The sequence below is a fragment of the Phoenix dactylifera genome, chromosome 3 (assembly GCF_051530095.1).
Source record: "Phoenix dactylifera cultivar Ajwa chromosome 3, Ajwa_hap1_PhDact_Kaust_v1.1, whole genome shotgun sequence".
Taxonomy (NCBI): domain Eukaryota; kingdom Viridiplantae; phylum Streptophyta; class Magnoliopsida; order Arecales; family Arecaceae; genus Phoenix; species Phoenix dactylifera.
Window position 1 is genome coordinate 47,762,020 of NC_143192.1, and position 20,700 is coordinate 47,782,719.

At 40.2% G+C, this 20,700-nt stretch overlaps 2 protein-coding genes across 6 annotated transcripts; both read right to left on the reverse strand.

Annotated features, from left to right (window-relative positions):
- Positions 1-812: 812 nt before the first annotated feature.
- Positions 813-6,301, reverse strand: LOC103712182 (deSI-like protein At4g17486). Of its 2 annotated transcripts, none has more exons than XM_039120088.3 (4): positions 5,631-6,301; positions 1,926-2,213; positions 1,763-1,843; positions 813-1,189 (listed from the first exon to the last, which is right to left on the reverse strand). In XM_039120088.3, the coding sequence occupies exons 1-4, from the start codon at positions 6,232-6,234 to the stop codon at positions 1,047-1,049; spliced, it is 1,116 nt and encodes a 371-aa protein (XP_038976016.2). In that variant the 5' UTR covers positions 6,235-6,301; the 3' UTR covers positions 813-1,046. The 2 variants fall into 2 exon arrangements, with proteins under 2 accessions (XP_038976016.2, XP_038976013.2); XM_039120085.3 differs by having other exon boundaries at positions 1,763-1,849.
- A 655-nt stretch (positions 6,302-6,956) lies between these two features.
- Positions 6,957-19,296, reverse strand: LOC103697040 (nudix hydrolase 8-like). Of its 4 annotated transcripts, none has more exons than XM_088718720.2 (9): positions 18,737-19,296; positions 17,834-18,105; positions 17,453-17,518; positions 13,891-14,028; positions 12,481-12,546; positions 12,323-12,373; positions 12,200-12,234; positions 10,790-10,898; positions 6,957-7,406 (listed from the first exon to the last, which is right to left on the reverse strand). In XM_088718720.2, the coding sequence occupies exons 1-9, from the start codon at positions 18,861-18,863 to the stop codon at positions 7,242-7,244; spliced, it is 1,029 nt and encodes a 342-aa protein (XP_088574846.2). In that variant the 5' UTR covers positions 18,864-19,296; the 3' UTR covers positions 6,957-7,241. The 4 variants fall into 4 exon arrangements, with proteins under 4 accessions (XP_088574846.2, XP_038976004.3, XP_038976006.3 ...); XM_039120076.3 differs by having other exon boundaries at positions 6,957-7,448; positions 18,737-19,292; XM_039120078.3 differs by having other exon boundaries at positions 7,352-7,490.
- Positions 19,297-20,700: the final 1,404 nt, after the last annotated feature.

Here is a 20,700-nt window from a genome sequence, read left to right on the forward strand (position 1 = left end):
GAGCAGTAGACTCGAAAGCCACCAAGGTGGTAGCCTAGTGGTACTGGACAGCAATTCTAACCACAAGGTCTCAAGTTCGAATCGCTGCGGCAACGATTAAATTGTGGACCGGAGCTCACTACTTTGGCCACTGCTTGGACTTGTGGTATAGGACCGCTCTTGAACCGCTAGTAGCCCGGGTGGTGCCGGATGTGACGTACTCACACGTGGGACTCGAGCCAGAGCTCAGAGGAGTAGCTGAGCCGGGCCTACGGGTGGGGAGGGTATGAGTAAAACCGGTCGGGGTGCCCAACACACGGCCATTTCTGCCCGCATCGAACATTCTCCTGGCGGGGCGGGGGCCCAGTGAGGCTGCTACGCGGGGGTGGGCTTGTCCCTTCCTCCCCCCTACCCCTTTTCTTTAGCAAAAAAAAAAAAAAAAAAAAAAAAGCAGTAGACTCGAACCGTCCAACGACCACCTCATTTCACAAACAACAACAAAAAAAAAATCCTTCCTAAATAAAATTAATATCTTAAATTAATCGATAATTATATGTCTAACATATCAGCATAGATTTTGACCATATTTTTAATTTTCCGAGCTAATCATTATCTCAGTCTACAAAACATAACTCTGCTTAGGAAAGAACAGCACGAATCAGAAGGGTTGCTTGATCAAGTTTTCAGAACTTGTCTGTTGGAAAAAGAAAAGAAAAGAAAAAAGAATATATACACTATAAAAAAAGAAAACAAATAATAATACATAGCATAATTTTTTTAAGAAAGGAAAAAATAATCCAATAACCAAAAAAACATACATATGCTTCATAGAATTTATGAACACTTTGATCTTCACTCTATTTAAAGGGAATTAGACGTCGATGTCTGCATCAAATTTGGGAAAAGAAGAGAACATTTAACAATACAGCAGATGCAGGCCACTTAGAGGACTAAGACTTGGGGTAATGAGACACAAAGACAAGGGTTAAGGAGCACATATAATTATACAAGTGAAATCAGTAAGCACCATTGAAGAACAGAGATGACAAATAGGGGAGAGGGAAAATTCACTGAACATCTTTAACAAGCCTCAATTGTTTCTCTCTTAAATGTGCTGGGTCGTCGTTTGGTGTCAGTAGCAGCTGATGATCTGGATCTTCCTCTTCACTCTCCTCCACAGTTGATGAAGTAACTGACACCAACTCATCTTCTGAAATGTTTTCCCCCATCAAAAGAAGCCAATAGTTAGCAATTCCATTCACTTCACTTCATAAAACATGGAAGCATCGAATCCGCATAAAATTGGGTAACATTAGTTTAGGCAGTGCTTAAAGGCTTTAGTTTCTTCAGTAACTTTTCTAATTCAAAGCTGAGCTGTTTGGACGCTGAAAAAACCGTGTACTACAGTAAAACAAAGTGGCATGTCTTCAAGTAAAAATGAAATTGAGATTTCTCAGTTTTTAGTCATCAGACTTCTTTGTATGAAGTTAGGCAACATCACAGACCATCATGGTTTTTTGGAAGATAAAACATGCCTTAAATATCAAGTGTTATTAATTTATTTCTTTTGAGCGGAGTAAAGCAGCCATAGCCCATGGGCAGACCAGAAGTCTGACTGCGAGACTTGATCCATACCTTTGCCACTGGAACCTACCAGATGTCCAAGAGATTGCGCAAATATCTTACAACTGTAAGGCTAGAAGATCAACCTAACTGGTTTGGATGTGATTCCAGGTGGAAACTAATAAACCATAATTATTTCATTAATATAATACAAACTTACCGGAGAGCAGTGGTTGAGCTGGTAAATTTCCAACCGATTTAACCTGAATATTTTCTGGTAGAAGACAGTTGCAGAAAGAACCTGAAGCTTCACACAAGTTCACAATTATTGATACCCACCATTCCTTTGGAGGACAGCAAACATATTCAGATAAGATACTGACCTAATCTTGCAAGCCGATTTACCCATCCTGGAATTGGTTTTCCAGTCAAATGCATACAAACATCATCAGTGAAATGATTGCAGTTCTTGACGAACAGATGGTAAGTGTTGCCATGATATTTTCCAGCAAGGTTTTCGATGAAGCTGCGGAACTCTGAACGAGACACGTCAGTGGTGCCCAGCCACACAGAACGCCGGAAGACAAAACCAGGGCAGCATCTTGGTTCCACCTCAAACACTCCACTAGTGGGGTACTCATGTGCTCCAAATCCGTACTCCATACCATGTACTGTTTGTCAAGTAAAAAAAAAAAGAACTTGAAAATATTTGAAAAAAAGCAAATTATAACAACAAGAATCTAGGAGATCAATAATTAGCAGGTTATATGTGCAGAGCCCTGAGAGAATAATCTTGTCTTGTTTCGTTCTTTGAGCATACAATATTATCTCCCTTCAAAATATGAAATTTTGCCAAACTCAAATAACTTGCGGGTGCACTCTTTCAGGCTTTTCACATTTTAGATCAATAATGATGTGCAGTCATTCAATTGAAATCTTGTTGGTTTGAAGTTTTGGAACATCAATTACTACTTTGCCATTTCTACTAGAACATGAATCTAAATTGTGCCAGTATATCTTGGTAGCCGTAATCTTCTATCTAAGTTGATGCGCCCGCTTCGAAATCTTCCTAGAATCTCAAACCTACATCCGTTTTCTAAGAGTTCCTTACTAAAAGTATTTCCAAAAGTATCCATTTCTCTGCATGCACAAACCTCTCCCGTGCCTGCTCATCATTCTGGCAACTAAGTGGTAGAAGACAGCTTAGACCAAATGAAAAAAAGCAGATACATCAGTAACCAAATAACATGTCGACACAATAGACTTTGATAAATGGGCTAGACCCCCCAACAAAAATAAATTACTAAATATGCATCTCAGTCATTTCAACTAATTTTTTTTTATTAATAAACACTGGTACAACTGTTGAATTTGAATATGAAACAACTATAGACTCTAGTAACTGAGATAACAACTTCCCAAGCACAAAATACACCTCACTCTCATAATGACACTTCTTGGAAAAACAGAAGAAAAGAATGAACAAACTCTCATAGATCAACTTTATGTAACACATATTTGTAACAGATGCATTGAAAACTGTAGTATCACAGATTTACATATAAAACCAAATAGTTTCAGTAATTGTCCTACACCAAGATCAATTGAATGAGTCAACCTGTGGGCTTCCAATCCATATAAGAATTTATCAAGGCCCAATTCTCATACAAAAATGCTAATCTTGTTTTCTTGCATTAACTTCTTTTCTGTCTAACAACCAATTTTGCTATTGTTCATGCATCAATCTGTTGGACTGGAAAGATCCAAGCTCCAACGAAAACATCCATTTGATCAAAGAATTTCTGCATCCACCCTCCTCAGATCCTCCTGAGCGACACATGCTCTAAATTCCAAGCTTTTCTAGTGAAGCTTAATGCGCAAGCATTTGAGTAAGTCTTCTCACCAAAATATGTGGCCAGTTCACATGCACACATGGATTTAGGACTGGCGATGAGCATGCCAATGTAAACAAACGGCAAGTGTATACAAATTATATGAACAATCAATTTACAAACACAACTCCAATGTCAGAGCACCAGCAGGTGAAAATAAATTACTCGATGCCTAAACATTAGGCATAGGTTTGGACCCAGAAATTTCCAGAACGATCCAAAAAAGCAGAACCATATAAATATCTTTGTTTAGAAAAAAAAGGTTCATCATAAGAGAAAGACAGGTGGATTCACAATCAATGTTAAAGAAGAAGACAAGAACCACTGGTTGACAAAGTTGAACTAGCTGCATCGTAGCAGATTCTGAAACTCAAGGTCACAGTCTGTAGTTTAATAGCACACCTAATACCCAATAACAACCTTCACTTGGTTGGGTTAGAGTCAACACAAGTCCAATGCTGACATAAAATTGGATTCCGGCATTTGGTTCAAAAGATAATAAAAATATCACAAGTCCGATGCTGCCCCTAGCAAATATGTGTGAACATGTTGCACTTAGACCAGTTGCCTATGTCTGTTGAAAGAGCAGAAAAATAAGTTTTTAAGAGTTTGGGATGCAATGGACTATTGTGCAGTGGCAGGGAATAGATTCTATATATAAGAGCAGCAAGAAAAATAAAAGGGCTAAGAAGAAGAGGGAGAGAGGAAGAAGGAGAAGAACGATAAAAGCTAGCAAAGGGGAGGAGAGAAGAGCAAAAGGTAACAAATCCTTAAACAAAAAGGAAATGAAACTTAATTCCATCTTCACAACTGCTTACATGTAGCTAGTTCCATTATGACAGCAAGCAGACAACATAATAGGAAAAACTCCAAACAGCAGATAAGATGGGGCAACAAAAAAAAATTGCATCGTATCTCTTAAATCTCTTCTAAATATCATTTTAGGAAAAATAAAGGAAAGAGAAAATTGCATTGTAACTACTAACCTTGTTCTAGTAGATCTTCAATGATCATCCACGAACAGCAAACTCAAGCCTTTTGTTAAATTTATGAACCCAGCAGGTCTCCCTGCCACTACGCTCATCATGTTCTTAATCTTATCTCTATGCTTTTCTATCCTCCATTATCCTACCTTTGTTCACATAAAATTTCACAAGCTCAATCTCAATCAATTTTGTAGATGATACACATGTGACATGTCTATTAGCTTAGACAAGACATAGTTTTGGGGCTTTGACCATGATCCAACTACCTTGATTTGCATGGCTTCTCTTTACATGACACATGGGTATCCTTCACGCAACTTAATGCCTTCGTTCCAGTAATAGAAGGATAACTTGTTACATATTATATAAAGATTCAGAGTCCTCAACCCCTGGATACTATAAGCTAAGTTTTAATATGACCTATTAGGTAAGATCTATTGTCCAGGGTCCAGAAGAAATTTAATGCTAGTTTTAATATAACTTTCCCCCATAACGTAGACCCAAACCGCAATTTATCCTACCCATCTTGTGGCATCAAGGAGAAAACACTTCCTACGAAAACCTCTATCATGGATATATCTCATATTTCACAAGAAAGTGGTAGAAGGATGGACGCCAAATTCTTACTCTTTAGTCCTTCTATTACTCCCAAATAAGAAGTACAAATTCAAAAAGGAAAACTGGCCCATTATAATCAGGACTTCAGAATTTTATAGCTCTTCCTTATAAAGCCAACAGATCATAATCTACAAAAGATCCAACTTTATGAAGTCAACAAGTTCAAATAATCTATAACGTATCAAACTCTACCATTCTTGCTTTTATCAGAGAGAAAAATTTACCAGAGAAAGAACGAGAGAATATGGGGGTTTGGCGTGTAGGTGTGGAAGGGATACTTTTAAATTCTGAAATATTTGCTATTCATTCTAATTCAAAGAAAACTCGTCAGTGTACACAAACCCTTTTCTTCGCGCTCTCTAAGCATCAGCCTGACCACCCAAAGGTAAAATTTTTAACCTTTGCAACTCTACAGTGATCATGACAGCGCAACAACGCACGCTTCGCATGAATACTTACAATCCTTTCGGGAATCCAAAAAGAAACCAACTAATAACGGTGCGACGGGACTGGTCTAAACAATTAAATTCAACTCCCACCAGATTTCTCAAGAAAAATAGATGAAATAAAAGGGAATTACAAGGAAACGCACCTTGGATCCCAGAGTGGAAGACCCCGAGGCCGAATAGATATAGATAATTGTTCATGGGGGTAAGATCGTAGACGTTCAAATAGAGATGCGTCCTGCCTTTGCTGTCGCTCCTGCCATCCTCCTGCACCTTCGGGGACGCGCATCCCGGCAGAAGCGACCGCATATTACCGAGATTCCGGAACAACCACAAAAGATCCCTCAGACTCCCTAATTCCGGATCAATTTCCCCATCTCCGAGGCCGGGATTCGAGCTCGAATTCAATAATCCAGCGAAGAAGGGACCACATTTCGACTCAGGAATCTGAGGAATTTTGGGACGGATTGGTGGTAAAAGGAGGAAAGTGAAGATCTTGGGCTGGATATCGTAGAATCTCTGAAAGGACGGTTTTATTTTGAATGATATATTTATTCTCCTTTCCTTGTGCAGGAAAGGAGAGCTTCGCCCGTCAAGCGGCGGAAGGAGGAAAGCGACCTCTTCTGAATTCTTAATTAATATTGATTGGAAAGCGATCCAGGCAAAAGAATGCCCTCTAATATGCTTGCTATTACGGGAATACCCCCCTTTCCCCTTTGGACACGTTTCACCGAACGAATGGTTGTGCATGACCTTTTCCTGTTTCGCCAGCAATAAGACTCGCCGAACACGTCAGGTGGGCGCGCTACGACGCATCCCAACAAATAGAAATTCGACACGTCAGCCAATACCTGTATCTCGTCTACCTGAAGTCCAAGGAGTGTCGGTTTTTTTTTTTTTTTTTTTTTGGTGCGAGGCAAAAAAAAAAAAAAAAACTCGTGGGGGAGTCGATTTCGGGTCTTATCTCCGGTCCCGGGCTGCTAGCCAATCACGCAGGTTGACGTTTCACGCGAGATCACGATTGAGCCGTAGAACATTGACCGGCCAATCACGCGAGCCTTGCTGCATCACCGTCATCTAAAAGACAGATACCTGTGGTTGGTCTGCAGGCGCTCATAAATGCCAAAAACAGACAGGCCCATCACGATGCGACGTTTCTTCTTAGAGAGAGGAAGAAACTGTGAAATGTTTTGAGATTTGGTCTGAACACAGGAGCAGTTTTCCTTCAAAATCATGAAGAATTCTTTGATTCCCCACATATTAATCAATCTCGATCAACTGCTTGCTTGCTTTCACTGTCCCTCAATGATGATGGTGGGTGGACATGAACCATTTCATAAAAATGGTATAAAGATCCGGATTACTCATGCTAAAAGGCTCGAGTTGCATGATTGATGATGTCGACCATTGGATCGTGCTCCGCATAGATCTCGAAGCAACTCCAAACTCATTCCATGCCGAGATACAACCCCTGTCCCATGCTAAATAGTTCTCATTCTTAACAGGAATATGCCTATGTTCTTATCTCCTTTATTTGAGACAATTTATCATGGTCAAGGAACACTTCTACAGGTGGCATGGTTCCCTTTCGTTGATTGTGACCATGAAGCTTAATTGAGCATAAAAAAGAATATGTTTTACTACATCGTTCATACACAAATGTCAAGCAGAAGAGCGCCAGGATTTTGATTTCATCAGCTTCATCCAAAGTTACTCCACGCGTGGCAACAAGAAAGCAGAAACACATTCATGCCTTTCTAAGATCCTTGGCAAATGAAATCCTGAGGCTCCACAACATTATAGTACAGTGAAGATGATCTCCCATCAAATTTTGAGATCACCTGGTGAGCTGCTAAGCCACAGTAGCGCTTGCCAAGCCGTGCGACACAAATGTCGATAATTTTCTTGAACATGTTGTCATCCTGAATGCATGGTTGCTTTAGGAATTCAGACAGAGGCATCCACTGGGAGCAATAAAATCAAATGCTTAAGCCAGGGTTTTGAGTCTGTTCAGTTCATACAAGTCCAAAATTACCAGGAATAATATGAACTATTATCAATAAAAATAAATCTACATGAGGTTCGCAGGTGAGAATGCGAAGATCCGAAGAATATTGCTATGCTTTTATGTTGGATGTAAGCATGTAGTTATCACTGCCTGCATGGTGGTTATAATTATAATTTAACTAATGCGGTTTGTAAGGGGCAAAAAAATAAGAAACTAGTACTTTGAATATGGTTAAGTAATGAAACGTAATATGCCAGGATTCATATGTCGATCAATCTCAAAACATCTTAAAGCAGGTGTTAGAATTTTAAATAGGAGCAGCCCTATGGTGGAGCAATGTACTTAAAATAGTTTATAGGCTCCATCTCAACTATAGCTATTGTTGTCAAGACCTAAGCATTCGCATAACATAAGTAATAAGGTCAGGAAGCAGAGTATGATATAGTTTGCGCTTCCAAAAATGAAGAGGTTATAAATTGTGATCACGCTCCAGAAACGTTAAAGAAAAAGAAGCAAAAGAGTCATTTTAATAAACCTGTTTCAACAATGTGTAACTATTTATTAAATTGCAGTCACAACGAACTACTAAGATTCGCAGAAAAGACATAGTGGGAGAATTTCGGATCTCTAGTACGGATAGGTTATTAGCTGCTGTGAGCTGATAATACCCCCGTGAAGGCCAGCCTAATAGGGCTGAAATCAGATCGAAGACTGGCATATCTATATTTATATTTATTTTATTTAACGAATACAGATATGGATATGGATATTAGTCGAATGCAAAAATTTATATCTATATTTATTTTAGACGGATACGGATACAAATTGGATGCCAGAAGTATATATATATAAATATAAATATAAATTGAATAATTAAACTTTATGGTCATTGAATCAAATATATCACTAAGTAGATGATAAATTAAATCAATAGTATATTAATATGGTCATTTGTTTTTTCTTAAAAGTTCATGAGTGCCATATAAATTAAAGAAGGTTACAAATAAAATCGGATATTTAGATACGGATCGAATAGTTGTCTATTCATATTCATATCTATTTTTTTTTTATGGATATGGATACAGATACAGATATTAGTCGAATACACAAATTTCTATCCATATTTGGGTAGATTCAGATACAAAACGGATCCGGACGGATCGTTATCTAATCACTCTCACCTTTGTAGCCTGACCGTAAAGCCCATCAAACATCTAGCCCATTGAGTGTGCTAGCTCGGCGGGGAGTGAGGATTCTCTCAGTTTGTGTGGTCTGCCAGAAGGTGGAGTATATATTCTATGTCCTCATTGAGTGTCCGCGAGCCGTTTAGATTTGGGGGTGCACCTCGGCCTTTTCCGACCCGTGACAGGGGTGGACGTCAATTGAGGATTTTCTATATTTCCTAGAGGCTTCCTCACGAGGGCTCAGGCTTGAGGAGCAGGAGTTTAATGCTGCATGTCTGGCCTACCATTGTTGGCTAAATAGAAATACCCGCGTCTTTGAGAATTGCAGCATGCATCCAAGAGTGATGGCGGATAGAGCTCTACTTCATGCGGCGGAGGTAATCGACACTACTAAGGCATCGCCCCTTGAGTCGGCTAGGATAATCTGAAATTTCCATTCTGCTCTTACAGCGTCCAGAACCATGCTTGTTTATTGGGAGCCCCTACCTCCTATCTTTCTCAAGATGAATTTCGAGGATAGTGTTGGCGAGAAAGAAAACAGTGGAGATGTGGAATTTGTTATCAGAAACCACAATACCAAACTGGCAATGGCTGGAGGTCGACGGATATTCGATACGTCTGTCGTCAGCGCTGAGCTCAGAACTGTATGGGAGGGTATCACCTATGCGAGGCTTGTGCTGAGTGCTGATCGCATCTCCTTCGAGGAGGACTCGGTTACGGTGATCGAGTGGGTTCAAGATCGGAGATGCGCTGCTAGTGAAAGGCCACTGCTCCACGACATCCGCAGACTCTTGGAAGAGTGTAGCTCCGATCAGGCCACACATGTCTATAAGGAGGTGAACAGTGTTGCTGACTGAGCTGCCTCTTTTGCGGCTCACCACTCCGGCAGCTTTATTTAGGTGAACCACGTGTCGCACCTGATCTCTTATATGATTTCTTTTTTTTCTATTTTTCTTGATTGTACTCACATCTGTTGCATGTGGATCGTCGTTGTACTAAAAATAAAAAATAAAAAACAAAAAACATCTAGCCCATTAAAAAAGGCCGGTTCACTAAGGCTACAATAAGTGTCCTTACTAGCCCTTATGAGCCAGTAGCTCATTAAACCTTCGAGTAAGCTGGCCCTAGCTATAAAGGCTCCCCAACGAGTACCCCATTAAACCTTCGAGTAAGCTGGCCCTTTACGGCACTAGCCCATTGCAACTTGCGGTTAGGCTTGAAAATTCTCGAAATAATTGGATAAAAGTCAAAATAATTAGAAACAAAGCACAGCTCGCGAGCACGCTTGCGTGGTGGCAAGCTCATAAAGCTCAGTATTTGGGAAAGTATTAAATACAATTGTACTTGCTTAAAGTTTTCCATGTGGGACTAAAGTTCATTGAACTAGAAAATATTTTCATGGTTCAATTTTGCTAACCAAAAAACAAAAAAATATTTAAATAATTAAACATTATGGATCGTAAATGATGTGGTCACAGGGATAATGCTTGATATCTATGGTCATGGTTACATAGTTGTTTAGTTTCGATGGTTTGTCAACAGGTGGTAGGGTACGATGGCAAACACTTTATTATACACAATAAAGGCTATATAATAATTTCATAGTAGTGCTGAAATTGAGTTGAATATAATTTGGATATTAATATATCCATATCTATATTTATTTTAAACGGATACTGATACAAATCGGATATCAAAAGTATAAATATAAATACAGATGTAAATCAGATAATTAAAATTTATGACTACAGAATAAAAAATATTATTAAGTGGATAATAAATCAAATTAATAGTATGTTAATGTGGTAATTTATTTTTCTTAAAAGCTCATAAGTGCTATATAAAAATAAATGGAGTTACAAATAGAATTAAATATTCAGATACGAATCGGATAATTGTCTATTCATATTCATATCCATTTTTTTGATAGATATAAATATAGATACGAAAATTAGTCGAATGCTCAATTTTTTATAGTTTCAAATATGAAAACGGATCTAAATGAATATTATCCAATCCACTTTTACCCCTATCTTGCAAAAATCCAGCGTAGTTTAAAAAATTTAGTCCTGAGAAACTCATAATTACTTTGATTACCAAGTACAATAGTTACCTTGGCTGCTTGTATTTCCAGCTCATCTATCTTAATCTGGCTTGATAAAGGTCTCAGCATGCAGATGAAAAATAGATCTGATTTTCCAAACGCCACATGGTGTGCATGCCTGATATAAGATAAAATAAAACATATATTAGCATATAAAAAAATATATTTAATCTAAAAATAAAAAAATTATATTATTTTTATATAATTTGTTCAGCCTATTTCATGTCTATAAAACATGAGGCCACCAGGCATGATACAAATTTAAGGAGGCATCGGTGCAATATATTTGTTATATGCTGCTATAAGTTTGATTCATGTTGTCAGATAACATGTTTATTACCTTCCCAATGTTCTCCACAATTACAATTCAGTATTTTTTTTTTTTTGGGAAAAGCAGTTATTCTTTGCACTTTGCATGCAATTGTGCCATAACGACAGACTAAATATGCTGCATATAAATCCAATACATAACTTGATTTATGTCTGAGAAGAGCATATTCTTTGTTTAGTTACATAAAATCACCTGTTATCAGTTGATAATTTCTAAATATGCACAATAGATCTGAAAAAACATGTGTAAATTTTTCAAGGAAAAAAAGATTAAGTGCTTATAAACCGTAGTAGTAAATAGTATAGACATGATTGGAGCCTACGATTCCACCCACTGTAGTAAACCAGTTCATCTAAAATTGGCCTCAAAGATCCCGTCATTCGAGAAATGAGGCAATGACACCTTCAGTAAGTGCACCTCAGAAGTTCATTATAGTTCCTGAATTCGGATTGACCTTGATGCACCATCTATTTGAAGGCATATTTGAAAATTTGGATCCTTGATGGCCTTCATTGACAGATTATGCTAATTATGATTAAAATTATCTTCATGGCATTCACATGAAGTGGGAAGCAAACAGTGCTGGGTTATAGAAATGTAAGTTTAAAATGCTCTTTAGCTTTCTTCTTAGCTGAAGATTTTTCTCATAACATATCTATTCTAGGATTTGGGGGTTCTCAACTTGAATTTTGAGAAGCAAGTGCTGAAAGTGCAATATATGTCACTCTGGTATCAATATTACAAAAGAATAATGATTACAAACATCCTCCTCAAAATCGAGGCAAACTAAACATAGAAGATATAGTGGATTTGTGTGCAGAGAAGGGTAGCACAAAGCAATATGGTAATAAAGATACTAAAATAATTGCACAAGAAGTGCTGAACGAGATAATGTTTACACAAGCAGTTACCAGCTTAAGCATTTGCTGATATAGGTATAACCGTAACAACACATGCATTTACTTAGTTAAATTTGTACCTCTTAGTTAATAAGGTATAAGTGAAGCAACTCATTAATAAATGCGTTGGTTTTGTAAGTGCTTGTGACTCAAAAGCATTCAGAAATAAGAAAAGGAAAATATCATTACCTAAAAGCAACCACTTCTACAAATTCCGTATTGATCTGTAAAACAATTAGGAAATAAGGTTAACATGCAGGTATATAGCAGTTATATAGCAAGGAAAAAAAGAATGATGTCTTTATTTCTTACTCCAGTTTCCTCCTTGACCTCTCTCACAACCCCAGTAAAGATATCCTCAGACTGCCAAGCACGAAAAAGGAAAAGGAAATTGTCATTCGAGAAGGCTAGGTACTCTCTTAAGAAAGAAGACTAAGAAGTACTTTTAGATATATCGCTAGAAGTAGTACCTCAAGGATGAACCCTGTAGGTAGTTTCCAAGTTGAAGCACAATATTTCTCTTGCACCACAAGCACCTATGGAGGTTCAATGGATTAACATATATGAAGAACAGAAAATTAGCACACATTATAAATGATGATTAGAACCTAAACCACTCATTAAAGTTTTACACTGAAAACTGTGAGCATCATAAGGTCATCTGATAGAAGCCACCGCTAAAGTGTAAGATCAGATTGTTTTACAGTAAAGACAAACATAAGCTTTACAGTATGAAAGAGTTAACCTTTCCGCCATCTCACCTAACAGAAAAGTCGAGCTCATTATAATTTTCTTTTTTATCCCCTTGAAGAAAAAGCAATTTAGGATGTCATTCAAGAAATAGAAGGAACATTATGGGTGCATGTCATGCCATTCTAGACTGCATTCTGAAATGCTTCATGCAGTTGATATTTGCAGAAACATAACACAAAAATGAGTCTGGAGTTTTTCTTTAGTGCTCTGTCGTGCGTCTGTTGAATTGAATCACCTCATATACTTTGGGGAAAACTAAAAATACTGTGACTTGGGATGCACATGTGGTAGAGCTAGCATAACAAAATGTTTGTAGGTGATCTAAATTTTAGATGCAGATATCTGATAAAAGCATCAAACTGGAATGATATTCTAAATACACATTTAACACAATAGCAATCAGAATAAGATAAGAACCAGAGATGGTTGCCTTGCAGTAGATAGCACTACTGGACTTTGAGTAGTTGTTCGCTTCGTTCTTGAACCATTTTTTCCAGAAAAACTATGTGAACAAAGCAGACTCAAGTTGTAGGAACTCACTAATGTTCAAGTTGTGGGCATGTTATTTTGTTAATTAGTGAAAGGAATATGTGTGCCATAACTTAAACCAAAACGAGATATTTTATACACGAATTCTCTTGCCAAATCGTAAAAATTGCAAATACCAAAACCTGCCAGGTGGAACATCAGTCAAGCTACAAGCGACAGCTAGAGTGGCTCATAGAGACGACTTTTAGAACCTGGTGGAAGACATCGGCCAAGAGTTGAGAACAGGAATTTCCATGCCAGCAATTAGCATAGAAGCTCCGTGGATAAAACTGAGCTATTTCAGCCAGTCCCTCTTGGCATATGTAGGCCAGATGTGTACAGTTTCAGAGCATTTCCACCCTATGAACAGGCCAACCTACTGAGAAAGGTACGTATAAGCCCTTGTACAGACTATAGTATTTAGATCAATGAATACAATGAATCAAAGAATAGATTAGCAGATTACATGCTAAACGTGCAATATAAAGCAATACACACATATGAATTGCAATTGTTTTTCTAACATTTTAGACAAAAGAAGCTTAGGTTACATTATTTTGGAAATAAAAATCTTACATTTATCCTTATACTAAGCTTACCTCGTTTTTATCATTGATCACAAAACCCCCAACCCCAACCTGATGTGATGCGTTGGCAGGAAGCAAGCAAGGTCCTTCAGGAATCCAATATGTTAGCATTACATATGTTTGCTCTGCATGATGGTACTTGAATCCCTCCTGCACAATATGCAAATAATATCAGTAATTATAGAAATAATGCTTTCACAATATTTCACACTCGACAAAGTTAGCATCACTAAAACTAATAATCTGTTAGAAATTTAGACTACTTATTTTCCATTAACCAAGAGTATTTAGATAACCATCTGAAAAATAAAATCAGATGACCCCTTCAATAATATTCACTGCGAGATATTATATCGAACAGGTGCGGCGCAACAGGCCAATAAAATCCTGCCAAAATTGCCACCGAATAAAATTAACAAAAAAAAAAACATAAAGAACCGGCGATGAAGGAAACGGCGGTGCCGCCCCCCAAGACTCCGGCAGATCCGGCAGCCGGATCTCCGCCGGAATGCCGTCAAATCCGCCGCCGGACGCAATCCTCTGCCATCTCCGCCTCTTCCTTCTCCTCCACCTCCTCTTCCCCATCTTCTTCCCCCGCCCACCGATTCTTTCCCCACCTCCTTCCCTCGCCCACCATCCCCTTCTCCTGGGAGCACCTCCCCGGCGTCCCCACACCCCCGCCTGCTCCTCCCCGTCCCTCCCCCGCTCCGATCCAAATCCATCCTCCACTTCGAAACCGCCACGGTCACCGTCAACATCTACGCCGCCCGCCCCCGCTTCCTCTCGGTCGCCGACACCCTCATCGGCACCGCCCGCGCCTCCACCGCTACCCGCTTGGTCGCCGTCCAGGTATCAGGTATGCTTCCCCCAGTCCCTCCGCCCCCAGGGCGTCCTCAACCTCGATGTCTGCCTCCTCGACGCCTATGTCCGCTCCCTCCCCATCTTCGCCGAGCTTGCCCGCTCCGGCGCCCCCTCCGCCGCCCACGCCGCTTCGTTTTATTACCCCTTCGACGTGGCCAGAATGTCCATGTAGCGGCATTTTATTGGCCTGGTGTACCGCTGAGCTGGTACACCAAATGTAGGCTATAATCTTTGGTACTAAGGGCTTGTTTGGTACGCGGAAAAAGGAGGAAAAGTGTGGTCAACGAGAAAGTAATGAGATACATCTTATTTGGTTGGAGTTTTCAAATGACAGAGACGGAAAAGTTGTATTCCCATTGAAATATGATTCCATTATTTCATGGGAAAGTCTTTCCCATGAGAAATATGGGAAAGTAACTTTTCCATGAGGCGGAAATTACTCCATTTTTATTTTTTTCCAAAAAAGCTGTTCAGCATTAAAAAGGTATTAAAGACCTAATTTTTATTAAGAGCATAATAGAAATTATACGTAACTTTTTTAGGAAAGTGGATGGTCAACCAAACATAAGCACTTTGGAAATTTGTCACTTCCCATAGTTAACCAAACATGCCAAAAGTACTTTCCTAAGCATTCTCTTTCTAGAAATCTGTTTCTCAGGAATCATATTCCTAAAAGAGAAAATGCTTCCCGCGAACCAAACGAGCCCTAGTTGTTATATCCTTCTGATTTTTTTTTTTAAGTTAAAGATCAAACAACACGCACAATGATGTCACACAGAAGCTAGAGCTGGGAGTACAATCACTCATTGCAAGGCGGGAGGTTATGGAGGCGAGACATGCCGCTAGGTATATCTTGGAGCTTGATAGTTTGTGAGGAGTTCTCATTAGGAGTAAGTATAGCACGCATTCGGCGGTGGCTGACTTCCAGGTTGGATGCTATAGCTTCTTCACTTGGAAGGAGATTTGTGCCTACGCACCGTTGGTGTTTTCAGCAATCAGATAGACGATTGGCGACGGGCGATCCATTGATATGCTAGAGGATGCATGGGTGACTGAGCAGCCAGCCAGCCATTGGGGAGGATGCCGACGATAGCGGATTCGGCGAGACTGTCGGGACGCAGGGTCAAACCATTCGGGTAATATTTCCAAAGGAGTTGCAAATGGATCCACCGGTTCACCAATGAGTTGATTACTCAAGGATGTATTCAGGGAGAAGCTAGTTGAAAGGGTTCTGGAGCTTCCGATCCCTGCTAGGGAGGCAGTGGACAGGTTGGTCTGGACTCCGACAAGGAGGTTGAGGGTGCGCGTTAGGGATCTGCAAGCATTGATGGGGAGGGAAACTACTCGACAGATAGAGGGTGGATAGATCTAGAGGTTGTGCGTCCATCCTCGAGTGGACTTATGCTTCTGGAGAGCGGCTAGGGGATGCCTTCCGACCATGAGTGTACTGGTTAGGCGGGGCATCAGAACTACTCTCATGTGTGAGGACTGCCCTGACAAGGAGTAGACCATCAGACATGCTCTTCTTTATTGTCCTCGGGTGATACAGGTGCGGAGGAGTGCGACACTATCCTTGCCGCAAGGATGGGGATCGGCAAGGACTTATTACATCATCTAAGGGTATTCATGAGGAGTCCGGGGGTGGTGGAGTAGGGCATCACCTATGTCTATCTGGCTTATCACATTTGGTTAGGCAGGAATGCCCGCATTTTCGATTAAAGGAGGGTACCCCTGCGAGCTATGGTGGACAGTGCTTTCCGTCATGCCGCCGAGATCATCTACTCTACCAGAGCGACTTCACTTGGGGGGACTAGGGACACCTGGGGTTTCCACGTCACTGTCACAGCACCCAAAGTCACTTTTGTCACTTGGAAGCCCCCAACCCCTGGTCAGGTGAACTTCAACCACAGTGTACTAGTAGGAGGAGACAACAGAGGAACGGAATTTGTGATCCGTGATCATAATTTCAGACTGATTGCAGTGGAAGGGCAGCGCATTTGTGGCACGACCGTCATAGGAACGGAGTTCAGGGCGGCATGGGAGGGTATCACCCATGCGAGGAGTGTCCTAGGGGCTCACGCGATCATCCTGGAACGAGACTCCGCCATGGTGATCGACTGGATTCGGGACGTTGAGCGACACGTCGACGGCCATCCTCTCCTTAGTGATATACAGTGGATAGTGAGAGACTGTGACTTCTTTCAGGCTACTCATGTGCACCGGGAGGCGAACAGGACGGCTGATTGGTTTGCTTCCTTTGCTGCCCATCACTCCAGAGTCCAGAGAGGTCTCATGGACATGGACTGATATCGTATCTCTATCTTTATGCCACGTATTGTATCTTGACTCAGTTGGTTGCACTCACGTCAAATTAATGTGAGCGACCGTTGCACCAAAAAAAAAAAAAAAAAAGAGGGTAAAAAAACCATGACAGAAATTGACCGATAAAAAATTAGAAGGAGAAGCCAAAAAATGCGGCTCTCAAACTTCCCATAGATTTGTATAATTTAAAAAACGATGGGACAGTCTCTGATACTTAGATATTCCCGCAACATATACTTAGACCTTCATGTTGAACATAGGAGTTTTTTTTCCGAAACAAGAAAAAAAGTTAGAAACAGAGCCTAACGAATCTTATTAAGGTAAAGAAACAGAATACATCTTGAAAAATTATGAGATTAAAGACTGAATCATTGCATCCATAGCTTTATACCTTAACTGCAATAGGAACAAGCTCAGAGCGATCAAATGGCAATTTTAGCCATACCCCTTTCTTTCCCTGCAAGGAACTCACACCAGAACACATTTAAGAGTCGCACTAAGTAGAAAATATGGAGGAATGGATTAATCAACATAGAACCATGAATACAATACTGAAAGCTAATCAAATAATAAGTTGGATAGGGTGTTGGAACATTTCTTCAGCAATCAGCACCAACGGCACTAATTGTGTTAGGAGTGTTTGAAGATATTTGTGCATGGTAGAAGCAAGTCTAGTTGGAGAGCAGGGTTTTAAATCATCAAAACCCACAGTAAAATGAAACAAATTGTGTAGAGTTGATGTCCAAATTGATGATCTACTGCTTTCACATACCTCCACTTTCCAGTGGGAAAGAGATGCTCGCAGGGCAGAAGCAAAGATATTTGCATTCCAAGGCAATCCCTCTGACCTGATGATGATTCCTCCATACTCATCTTCATAAGCGTCAAGTACATAATTCTCTGTGGGAGATGGCCATAGACTAGCAGCAACTTTTGATCCATTTATAATAGAAGAGTCACTTTTCATCAATTTTTCTGGGGCTATGGAATCAATATTTTCACCAGATGTTCTAGCAATCGAATAAGAAACCTTCGCCCGAAAGCCTGAATTTGAAAATCAAATGAAACAATTAAAACCAGATGGAAAAATTGATCAGGTTAAAGAATTGTGGATAAAGCACACAAAACAGGGAACTACAATTTGCATTTTAAAGCATACACAAGGTGGAATAAATAAGTATGACAATCCTGCCAAATCAGTGTGACTATATGAAGGACATGGTGTACATACTGCAAAAGAAAAGGCTGTCTGAGGAGCACAATTTTTAAATGGCTCTAAGCAATTTTTTTTTTTTTTTTGCTCTCATGGCGAAGTATACTCGAGTTGGGATATACCATCAAAAAAAGAACACAAAAAAATTAGAATACAAGAGTTTGCTTCTTGACCTACTTGAACCAGAGGACTTAGAGATGTAATGAAATAAACCTGATAACCAAAAAATGCACTAATTCCCCCTTGCATGCAAGGTTTTGTTCCTATGATAATGGAAAGGAGCTCAAACTTGCAACGGCTAAAACAATCCAATGACCCCAAGCACCATAGGGTCCATTAAACTGCATATATCCCAGTAACCATAGAAGGCTCTAAAGCATCGAATCTATCAGTCAACACCCAGAAAATTTAAAAGGAATGATGAATGAGTTATAAAAGTAAAATGCTTATGGGGGAAACTACCTGTGTCTCGAAAGAAACACACTTGTCCTGAGAATCTTAGGTCGCCCCTGTGGCTGATCAACGGTTTTGAGCATGTCCTCCCTAAGAACACCGGCTCCAACTTTGAATCAAACAACGCCTTCCCCATAATCTAAAGAATCACTAACAGTCTAGAAAAAATCTACGCCCCCAACAAGTATCCCACATCAAGTCAGTACTGAAAGGATCAAAGCTGCAACGTAGGATGTATCGCCCATCGGAGCAAGCGAAGGTCTCCGAAACCAATGACAGCAATGCCAATTACAAGCCATCTAAAATGAGTACAACCCAATAAAAATACTTCCCATATTTATATGATTAAGCAAACAAATCTTATCCTAAACAGCATGGCAATATCTATCAAGTGGCTCTTGGGTGCTTCTTGTGGCTGAGCGGGCGGAGGCCTGTGTATGACAAGGACTTCCAAGGCAAAAGGCATTAGTATAAGCATTGATCGATGGATTCTAAGTGGGAATATCTGCGAAGCTATTCATAATATATTGAGTGATAGCGAGAAAGGAAGCATATCCTGTGATTTATGAGAGGAGTCGCCTGTTTGTTTCATGAGAATGGGTGGCATGAGAGCACGTGATTCTTGGGGCCAAATGGTCGGAGGAAACGGACGATTGGCTGAGGATTTTAACGGGAAGGCGGTGGTCTGGGGCTTGTCGTGGCTCGAGTTCGTGTTTTGTGGATTCCGGTGGTCGACACGTCAGAGAACACCGCATCCAGCACGAGGAACACGCAAGGTCCGCATGGATAAGATATCCCCCTCGAGTTGGATTATTTATTTAGAGCAGTGCTCGATGGACCCGGGCCTAAAGAAATGCGGCCGACACCCAGGCAGTGACGTGTGGGACCAGTGCGGGGCCCACTTCGGTTGCAGAGTGTGAATTTGGGTGCACTGAAAGTCGGTGTATGGGAGCACCATTCCATTGTTCTACTCCGTGCGTCCGGGAGAGCGTGGCAGCGTAGGAGAGTAATGCCACGGGGCCCAATAATCGTACCAAGGAGTTCTCTTGTAGAGACCCAAGTGGCGACAATTAATTGGTGCTCCTGTACAACTTGTCAAATGTAAAACCCAATATCCTCGAGCCACATGGTGAAGGGTTGGTACCATATTTGGGCGGTGAAAAATGGACGTGAGGAGAGGGAATCCGTTGTTTTTTTTTTTTTTTTGTTATTTGGACCGTCTGTCGGCATCATAGCTACAGAGGTAGTCAACTCTTCGATATATCAGTTTCGGGTATGGAGCTGAGGACCGCTTGGGCAGATCTTCATCATGCTTGGTGTGCTTTACGGGTTAATTCCATCGTCCTGGAAAAAAACTCTGCCACGATCATCAGTTGGATCAGAAGGACCCAAGGGGTAATGGTTGCGTCCATCTTTTGCTCTAAAATATCTGAACGATAGTGAGGAATGAAGGGGTCTTTTAGGTAAAGCATATTTTTTGTGAAGTTAATGGAACGGCAGATTGAGTGGTATTAGAATCCTATACATAGAAAGGTGGTCGCGCAAACTCACTATGTTGGAATTGGGCTCATGTCCGCCCTTCAGATCGGCCCAACTCGTGTACCACGTGTGGATGGTAGGAGGGAGGATACGGCTCCGGACGAGAGAGATGGAGACTGGTGCCCATTAATATTTTTGACGTCCTCGGTAAGTTGGCACCCGGCGTTCGTCTTGCGGATATTTAATATTATGCTTTCAAAATAATTTCAAAATTTGACATGGGACCATAGTACGAATTACGTCATATTACAGCCCAAGATCGCATCTTAAAAAAAAATTAAAAATATTATTTAAATTTTTTATTCTACATGAATATCTAAAAAAATTTTAGCAAATAACCAATATGGGACTAAATGCATGCCCACACAAATCTTCACATGCTCTCCTCATTTTTGCTCCAACATCTTCATCAGGTTAAAAGTCTAGATTTATTC